The following is a 9,235-nucleotide window of genomic DNA, read 5'->3' as shown; positions in this document are numbered from 1 at the left end:
CTCACAGGCGTCTTCCACACCTTCCGCGCCTTCGCCGAGCCCCTTCTCGACGAGACCGTCGTCGCGCCGCTGCGCCGCGCCGTCGTCGAGGCTGGGCAGCGGGACCGCTGGCTCTACTGGCCGAGCGACGACGAGGTCGCGACGTTTACGCAGAGCGACGTCTCTGGACGCCTGGGGCGGCTGCAGGACTTCGTGCAGCTCGTCGCGAGGGAGCGCGAGGACTGCGGCGGCGATGGCGGCGCGCTGCTGGAGTATCGCAGGGAGCTGCGGCCTGGGGCCGACGCGGTCGCGCAGGCGGAAGAGCGCGCGAGCTGGCGCTATGTCTGTCGGGACGAGGTCGAGTGGCGCCAGACGGAGGGCGAAAAGTCGCGCCATCGAGTCGTGCAGGGCATGAGGGTGTGAGTGTGACAGCACGATGTACAGCTATGTGTACAGTGGAATGTACCGAAGAAGTAGAGTAAACATGTTGACCGAAAACAACAGTCACCATAAATTGACCCCTCTGCCACAAGACAATGAGAAAGACGAGATAATAAACACATGTGCAGAGTTACACAGCAATACTGATATTAAAACAAAAACCACCCACTGCAGAAGGCAGCAAGTAGCTAGGCCGGAGGGGATAGGGGGCGTGTTGGCGGATCTCGAAAAAAAGCAAACAACTTCTATACAACGCGGGGGACAAAAGTCTCCTCACCGAACCCGTCCGTCTTTGTCTCCCCATTCCCTTCATCCGTTCGATGATTTATGATGTCTGTCCCCCTCGCCCTCGCCCTCGCCCTCCGCCTCCCCCACCCCCGTTTTCCCCTCCCACATCCGTCTCAGCCCTCGATAACCTTCGCTTCCCCGCCTCGCCCGAAACGCCGAAGAAATATTGCCACTGCTGAGCCGCGAATCCATTCTCGTTCCCATTGACTGAGAATTTTTCTCCTTGTTGTTGCAAAAGTTACAAACCTCCTGGTACGAACGGCTACGTATCTCCCACTTTCGTTTGTCCTGCTTCTGCTTTTCTCTTCCGTCCTCACAAGCAAACGGCTTTACCGTACATAAGGCCCCTCCTCTCGATGCTGGGCATCTACGTCGATTGCTCCTAGCCCTGCTGCTGCTGCTGCTGCTGCTGCTGCTGCTGCTGTTGCTGCTGCGCGCCAGGAATGACAGGCACCGGCACAGGCGTGACCCTCGCAGGAATAGTCGGCGTCCCGTTCTGACCCTGTCTCGGCGCGGGGCTCTGCGGCTTGTTGGCCACATTGTTGACGAGACGGGCCTGCTGCGCGGCGAGCTGAGCGGGGTTGTAGCTCGTTTGGTTGGCCATGCCGCCCTGCTGCATCTTGTCGCCAAAGACGTTGCTGTTCTGCTGGGCGGTGGCCCTGGCGCGTGCTTGTTCAAGCAATCGCTGCTGGTTCTGGTCGGTGACGCTGTTCATGTAGGGGGCGGGACGACCTTGAACATGCGCATTTGGTCCAGGGGAGTGCGTGCCGTTGGGATACTGTGGACGATTGGCGGGCGAGCCATAGGGTGCTCGTGGCTGCTGGTGCTGCATGTGCGACATGTGTTGAGGATGGGGTTGATGGTGCTGCTGTTGCGAGAGCGGTGGTGACGGGCTGTACTGGCCCGCCGGAACTTGTGGGGACATACGTTTCTGCATGTTCGGAGCGCCATTGGTGTAGCCGCCTTGGTTGGGCTGGTACGTCTGGCCATAGCCCGGCTGGAAGCGAGCTGTGGGGGATGCCTGGGGCCCGGTATTGTTGTACGCGTACTGTTGCGGGCGAGGCTGAGTCGCGTACTGAGGCACGTTCTGGTGACCAAACGGTGTCTGGGTCTTGGCCAGTTGCGCCGCGTACTGTTCGGGTAGGTATTCTGGGTCCGGAAACTGCTGCCCCTGCTGGGGCGGCTGCTGAGGAGGCGGCTGCTGCCGGTATTGCGGATGCGGCATAGTGTGGGGAGCGGCGGGCCGTCCCAGATGCGGCTGCTGCTGGATCGGGGTTTGCGTGTTGCCGCGGTAGTACTGCGGAGGGCCCCCTTGCCGTGTTGGCGTGCCGTACGGCTGGTTGTTGCCATAATTGTACGACGGAGCGCTGGGCGTGCGGTGAGCTCCGGACGGCCGAGCCGTGCCGGTGGCAGCAGAAGCAGCACCGTGTTGCTGGCGTGCTCTGGCCTGAGCAGCGCCTTCATCTTCCATGACGCCCTTGTACTGGTCTGTGCGGACTTCCAGGTTAGTGCTCACGAGAAGATCATTGAGTTGATCACCGTTGAGCTTGGCGACGGCAAATGGCGGCAGCATCTTGACGATGAGACCCAACTGCGCCTTGAGCGCCTCGTACGTTGCAATCTCCTCCTCAGAGGGATTTGCTCCGGTGCCGCTCGCGAGCATGTCGCCACCACTGGGATCCCCGGCATACTTGTTGTGCGAAGATGGCAGCGACGTGTTGCGAATCCGCTGATAGGACGCAAGCGTGAAAATGAGGTCGTCCACTTCTTTGAGGAGCTCCTCCGTATCCTTTTCCTCGTCAGTTTTCTGGGGGCCCCAGATCTCAAGAGCCGGGTCAATCTTGTCGTCCCAGTTATCGATCGCCTCTTGGATGAGCTCCTCATCAATATCCATAATCTGCGGTGTCGCATCAGGCTTCTGACCTGCCATGTCATCCTCGTTCTCCTCAAGTGCTGCTTCAACCATGCGGTTAAAGGTTCGCTGACCTGTTTGCTGCCAGTACATGCGACCGGCCAGGCTGGCGGGCACCATGGCAGCCGAGTCATCCTTGCAGGGAGCAAAGCTTGAAAAGGCAGCCCTGAACAGACTCTCCATCTCGGATACTTCCAACTCGGACGAGGACGGCTTGTGTCCTGCTAGACTCTGTGCTCTCTGTCTCTGCTTGATCTCCTTGCTCTGCGAGGTAGAGGAGGCGGCGTTGCTGTAATCGAGGAAGTGGCCAACCGTGACCTTCTGGGTGAAGTAGGTATTTGTCCGATACTTGGACGGTGCGGGGATTTCTGGGTGGCAGAAGTTCAAGACATTGCCCTTGGCCTGCGGTTTCGGCTGTTTCGGCGGCTGGAGGGGGGGCAGCGGCCGCGGCGACGAGAACAGCTCTCCAAGAGTGTAGGTGCGCTCCGTCTGGCGGCTCGGCAGTATGCGTGCGGAGGAGACGTGGACAGGCATAACTGAGCGGGACAGGGTCTCGCTGATATTGATAGCCTGCTGGGCACGCGCAGGCAGAGGCTGACTTGAAAAGAGCTGCCGGCCGCTTCCTGAGAGAGTCAGGACCACGCGGCCGGTGGTGGCCGCGTCGGGTTGCATCTTCTGTTGGGGGTCGGATGCACCACGGGGATAGTTCTTCTCTCGGCGGAATAGCTCAAGAGCCTTCTTCTTGAACCGCACGAGCCCATCAACAAATGCGTGGTTCTCCTCTACACCGGCGCCGTTTCGTGAGGACTCGAGCTCGGCCAGCTGATCAGCAGCCGCCGCGAGCAGATCATCAGCAAGGTCATCGAGGAGTGTGTACTGTTCCTGGGCAACCTTGTCGGCGATTGTCACGGCAGCGGCGCCATTGGAAGACTTTTGTCGTTTCGCATCGGGCTCGTTTTCGGTCTCGGTGACGCGCAGTGGTCGCTGCAGAATGGAAGGTGTGGTGTCATAACTACAAAAAAAAAGGAAGGAGCGTCCAGTCAGTACGGATACGGGCCGAGGAGGCAGGAACCAGACGTGGGTGCAGTTGGTGATGACGGGTACCTGGTGAGGACTTTTGAAGTAGTCACGAATGGATGGATTGCGGGTCCTTTGAATTCTTTTGGTGGTTTGTGTATCGTCCATGTCCATGTCGGCATCGGGCATCAAGCGGCGTCGTCGTCGTCGTCCTTTCATGTGCTCGTCGTCCTCGCGTTTTCTCTTGACGGGGACGTTGGAGTGACCGGACTCGGGGTGCCGATGTGGTCAGAGCTGCGTCAGCGGCGACGACGAGCAGCGTTGCCGGTGTAAGAGGATGGCGTGGGCTGCGCCCATTTTGACGGGGGAAAAGCGATGACAGAGGGGGCGGCGACGCGCCTAGAATCAATCGGCGTGTCGTGTAGCGGTTGCGGTTGCGCGGGCGATGATGGTCGTGGTGGCGGGTCCGTTCGTTGTGATGGCGGACGGGGGTGGTTCGCGATGGCGGGCGTCGATGGTGGTTTGGTGCGCCTGGACTTTGTCGCGACGGGGACGCGCGCGCTGGCAATTGCGCTGCGCTCTGGTTCATTCACCGAGCGGCCGCCAGTGCGTCGTCGTAAGGGTCGTTTGGTGGAACGCCAAAAGGTCTAGTGGTGGTCAATCGTTACGGCAACAGGCCACCAAGGCTCGCCTTTGCGGTCGGAAAAGTCGCGTCTGATGAACCGCAATCGATGCAAGAAGGTGCAGGACCATTCAGAGGGCAAGTCGACCGATGGAATCCAACGAGAAGGCCAGCCTTAGTTGCAAATTGCGTCTAGACACGGGAATGGAGTACGAAGACTGACTGTCCAGGATCAGTTCCACACCAGGCAGGGACTTGTCTCTGTGTCCGTCCATTGATGGGCCCCATGCATACAAAAGCCTATAACGCGCTAGAGCACTTCACGCTAAGCCCATCCCGGCTGGGCCAGTGGGACACCACGTGATCCAGGTGCGCATCGTCCTCAGCCTCAGTCTGCTGTGCACTTACAAAAGCTATACAGGCACCTGATACCTAATAACAATTGGCTCCCACTGGCTCAATGATACGCGATGAGTGGGTGTGTGTGTGGGTGTGTGTGTGGGTGTGTGCCTGGTGGACATATGATGCATCTGAGTTCATGTCGAGAAGGAAATCGACGGCGATGAGCGCCATCAACTGCATGCCAGAGTGGTGCCCAATTCTAACTGAAGTAAGAACGCGTAAGCCTTAACACTCTGAGTTCGTGCTATTCATCACCCTTACCGAAGCGAAGGTCGCCTACACAATTATCGCAGACTACCGAGGTATGCTTCGCATTCGATTCCTCGTGCGAGCGCATTTTGTGTGCACTGCTGGGAATTTGGGTCAGAATGTCACGACTGTCACGAATGTTACAATCTCCCCACTGGTCCCAAGCAAGATGCTGCGTCAATGAGATATTACTAGACTACCTGTCCATGCCTACAAAAGAAAAGCGCTCATGTTCTCCGCGCGTCCTCCAACCGCATCTTCTCTCTGACTACAGAAATATAAGAAAGCCTGTCGACCCCTCTCGTCCCTGTTGATGCAGCAAGCTGTCGAATGACGCTCGGATTCAATCAATTCGCATGTTCCTATGGCTACATGAAGACGGCTGTCCGTTTATTTCTTGGCCTTGGCCAGACCAACCGTGTTCTTGCCGAGGTCGTAGATAGAGTACCAGCGGCGCAGGAAGGCGTCGCCAAGAATGACGAGGGGGCCCACGGGCTCGGGGAAGTCCATGCCCTGGAAGGTCGAGATGCAGCTGCCGGACACCTCGAGGATGTAGTCGTAGGCAGAAATGCTGAAGTTGTAACCAGCAAGGTTGAAGGTGATGTCGGGCAGGCTGGCGCGCTTGTCGCACTCGACCGACCACTGGCCGTTGTAACCCTTCTTGGCGCCAATCTCGTTGTTGAGCATGTCGGCCAGGGTCGAGGGGAGGACGTTCAGCGACGTGCCGGTGTCGAGGATGGCACCGTGGCCGTCGAGCTCGGCCGTGTTATCGCCGAGGCTGATCGAGTCGAGGTCGACCTCCCAGTACGCCTGCGGCGGAGAGGATCGTGTGATCTGCCCTCGTAGTGGGACTCATCAACACCACCGAAGACGACCTCGCTCTCGTCACCCTGCTCGTTGGTGTCGCCGAGGTAGAAGGCAAAGACGGGCTCGTCAACGGCCTTCTGGTTCACCATCTGGTAGAAAGGAGGGACGATCTTGTTGACCGAGATGGTGTCGTAGCCGAGGCCGAGAATACCATCGAAGCGACCAAAGGCAAAGGCCAGGCCGGGCTCGCTAGTGGCCTCGGCGAAGTCCTGGTTCTTGATCTTGATGTCACCAATGGTGACAGTGTCCTGGGAGACGAATCCAGTCAGGCTGCCGGAGCCGTAGTGGATCTCAAACTCGGAGCCGTTGGCCTTGTACGTGGACGAGTCAGAAGAGTCGTACTTGGTGTGCAGGTAGCACGCAATGCTGCTGCATTGCTGGGAGGGAACCCAGAGGTTGGAGCTGCCGGTGTCAAGAACAACCTTGAACGTCTGAGGGGGGGTTCCAATGGTGATCTCGGAGAAGTCTGGCGCCTGTCAGCATATTGGGTCGTTGAGGGGTTGGAGGCTGCGAAACGTACACTGAGCGTTCATGAAGTTGCTCACGGGCACATTGTGGTTGCCATCGGACTGAACCGGCTTGCTGTTGAACATGTAGTCGGCATGGCTCTGGGGGCGCACACCCATGTACTTCTGACCAAGCTGCTGGACCTGAGTCTCGATAGGGACGGAGGTCTGGTGGATGGAAAGGCCCAGGTTAGTCTCGCGCATAGTCGCATCATGGTGCCGGTTGGGAGTGACATACCAGCTGCTCCTCAATGGGGACCTTCTTGAGCTTGAGCTTGTGGATCTCGGCGGAAGCGGATCCGAGCAGCGCAGCTGCGATAAGAGTGCTCTTCATGTTAGGCAGTCTCGCTATGGGCGCGAGGATCCTACGAGGTGATGGGATGTGGATTATGAGATCGGTCGGAAGAGGTGGTGGTTGATGAAGATGGGAAGTCAAGAGGAGGAGAGAGGAGAGGGTCGGGTGGACAATGACACAAGAAGCAGGATACAAGAGGGACGAGCGGGTGGAGAGGGAGCTCAGGTGCTGGGCCGGGGGAGGTGGCGCTTGCTTGCGTGCGTGCGTGTTGTGCCTGGGCCTGGGCCGGGTGCAGCTAAAACAGCTGTGACCGGGGTAACGCTCGCACTGGCTAGAGACCGTTTGTAGGCCGGTTTGCACTGTGTCATCGTGACCAATCAGTACCATTTCGTGACTTGATTTCTGAGTCTTGTGAGCATCACCCTATCGAGTTTTAAATCATAATTCAGCATCTATGCTTGCGCAAAGTAGTCTAATAGCCATAGAGCGATAAGCCGGTATATTCCTGCATAGTTCGCTTTTCTTCAGCTTTAGTAACCCAGCTGGCTCCCACCAGAGAGTAGTAGGGAATCGTTTAGCAGGAAGCAGTCCTTTATAGTGTGGGTATTGCTCAATGGGCACGGTGACACTGTGGCAATACGTATCGGCTGGCAGTGGGGCTGGCCCGGTGGGTGCCTGGCGACGGTGACGTTCTTGAGTGGCTGCAGCACAGCAATGACGCAGGTCCGGTTCGGAGTCTCATCAGTGTCGCTCACGAGGTATCCCGGTGGCGGTGCTAACTTGCTGGGGAAGGCGACTGGGGGCGGGCCTGGGGGGTAACAGCGTTGCCGCCAAGAGGAGCGCGTGACGCTGTGCCACAATTCCTCTGGTCATTGACATCAAGGTAGAGATGGGTTTGCAAATTGAAATCCATCAAGATGCTTTTGGGAATTGTGAGCTTATTCAAGCATAGCTTTGTTGAGGTTAGCGCACCAAAACCCGCTGACTGGGCTGCTGGCGTGAGCAAGTTGTTTTCTATTCGGGACGACCGGCCTATGATTCCTGGCCATGTCCGCTGGGCAGTCTCCAAGCCTGGACAACCAGTACCATGCATCAAGATCTTATTTTGCAACAACTTGTTGTAATTTCAGCAAGGAAACAGAATTCAACGCGAAGGGGTGGCAAGACACAACAGGTCGGTGTGGCTTGCGTGACACTAGGTCGTGGACTCCATCTCATCGAGTAGTGTCGAGGTGTTGCAGCTGATTGGATTATGGATAGTAACCTGATAATCAAATAGGAGCTGAGAGTGCATGGGGTTTATGATCACTGTCAATTGCCCACGTCCGTTCCGAGCAACCATGGAAGATTGACGCTTTGTCTGTAGAACCAATACTGGGTGATATCTAAGGAGTGGGACCTACTGCACAGTCATGGCGGTTCAATTTGCATGATCAGTCAGTCACCAAGTCATGGCAACGTTCCAACGTGCCTGAGGTACCTAGGTATCTAAGGTAAGGTAGGTAGGCCATCTTAGTGTTTCACCTAATTGGAAGGGTATATGAGAAGAGGACATTGCTTCGCGACTCCGACCTATAGGCTGCTAATGAAGGTTTCGGCATAATGAGGAGAGGCAATCGTCGCCCAATGGCTTTGCTCTTGTGTGACTTGGTAGGTGTGCGATACTGCGAGTGAGACATGACAAGTACATGCGCTACATATTGTCAAATTCGGTGGTCGAGGGAATTTGCTTCAAGGACGGCTGGGCAATGGAAGAAAGTGCCAACCCGAAGCTCAGCCAGTCACAGTGGCCCATCACTCTGAAGCCAGAGCTCTTCGAGCCCCGCACGCTTGCTTTGCACAACTGCGGATGGCCCTGGAGTACGAACAAAATATCCTGAATTATGGCCTCGACGTCCGTTCCATTGAGATCGCTCGTCGATTGCTTCGAGCGAGCACCTTGATGACTCACCGACCAAAACGTTGGGTTCACCGAGTCGCCCAGGAGGACGCGATCGGAGGGTGCTCGCCGTGCTAGCGAGTCACCCCACTAGGACCCCGCCAATCACTCAGTGCCCCTCGCTACCCCACCCTCCCCTCTTCGTGCGTTCGACTCTCCTACACCCTCCGATCCAGTGAATTTTTTCTCCCTCGTTCGCCCGCCAGCCTCTCGCCCCTCCTTCTTGGTCTATAAAGCTTCTTCAGGGTCCCGTGAAACCCTTCCTAAACCCAAGTCTTCAAGACCATCTTCCTCCCGACCCCTCCATCCCACTACCATACCTTCACAATGGCTGCCAATGGCTCAACCTACGCTCTCAGCAACTCCCACAAGGAGGTACGTCTACCTGGATCTGAACGCCAATGCCAATTTGTCGAGACACTCATACTGACTCACCGATAGATGCTCGAGAAGTCTCTCATTGAGACTGACCCCGAGGTCGCCGCCATCATGGTACGATCGACAACGCAGCCCGCCCTCTTCGATAAGACACAACACTGACAGAGCTTCCCCTCTACAGAAGGACGAGATTCAGCGCCAGCGCGAGTCCATCATCCTCATCGCCTCCGAGAACGTCACGTCCCGCGCCGTCTTCGATGCCCTCGGCTCCCCCATGTCCAACAAGTACTCTGAGGGCTACCCCGGTGCCCGCTACTACGGCGGTAACCAGCACATCGAC

At 57.3% G+C, this 9,235-nt stretch overlaps 4 protein-coding genes across 4 annotated transcripts in view; 2 read left to right on the top strand and 2 right to left on the bottom strand.

Annotated features, from left to right (window-relative positions):
* Positions 1–402, top strand: part of VDBG_03596 (conserved hypothetical protein) — a gene marked incomplete at both ends in the record, with an annotated part of 2,461 nt that extends 2,059 nt beyond the window's left edge. The window contains one exon of the mRNA XM_003005597.1: positions 8–402. Coding sequence (XP_003005643.1) covers positions 8–402 — 395 coding nt within the window. The remainder of the gene's footprint in view (positions 1–7) is intronic.
* Positions 403–1,090: 688 nt separating this feature from the next.
* Positions 1,091–3,826, bottom strand: VDBG_03595 (conserved hypothetical protein; the record flags this gene model as incomplete). Its single annotated transcript, XM_003005596.1, has 1 exon — positions 1,091–3,826. One exon carries the CDS (start codon positions 3,824–3,826, stop codon positions 1,091–1,093), a length of 2,736 nt encoding a protein of 911 aa, XP_003005642.1.
* A 1,255-nt stretch (positions 3,827–5,081) lies between these two features.
* Positions 5,082–6,757, bottom strand: VDBG_03594 (vacuolar protease A; the record flags this gene model as incomplete). Its single annotated transcript, XM_003005595.1, has 4 exons — positions 5,082–5,744; positions 5,786–6,243; positions 6,298–6,451; positions 6,522–6,757. 4 exons carry the CDS (start codon positions 6,615–6,617, stop codon positions 5,301–5,303), a joined length of 1,152 nt encoding a protein of 383 aa, XP_003005641.1.
* Positions 6,758–8,844: 2,087 nt separating this feature from the next.
* VDBG_03593 (serine hydroxymethyltransferase) overlaps positions 8,845–9,235 on the top strand; it is a gene marked incomplete at both ends in the record, with an annotated part of 1,681 nt that continues 1,290 nt past the window's right edge. The window contains 3 exons of the mRNA XM_003005594.1: positions 8,845–8,892; positions 8,959–9,009; positions 9,077–9,218. Of these exons, the coding sequence (XP_003005640.1) occupies positions 8,845–8,892; positions 8,959–9,009; positions 9,077–9,218 (241 nt within the window). The remainder of the gene's footprint in view (positions 8,893–8,958; positions 9,010–9,076; positions 9,219–9,235) is intronic.

The sequence above is a fragment of the Verticillium alfalfae genome, genomic scaffold (genome assembly GCF_000150825.1).
Source record: "Verticillium alfalfae VaMs.102 supercont1.4 genomic scaffold, whole genome shotgun sequence".
NCBI classification, from domain to species: domain Eukaryota; kingdom Fungi; phylum Ascomycota; class Sordariomycetes; order Glomerellales; family Plectosphaerellaceae; genus Verticillium; species Verticillium alfalfae.
The sequence above is the reverse complement of the archived record's forward strand: the minus strand, read 5'-3'. Positions and strand labels throughout refer to the sequence as shown.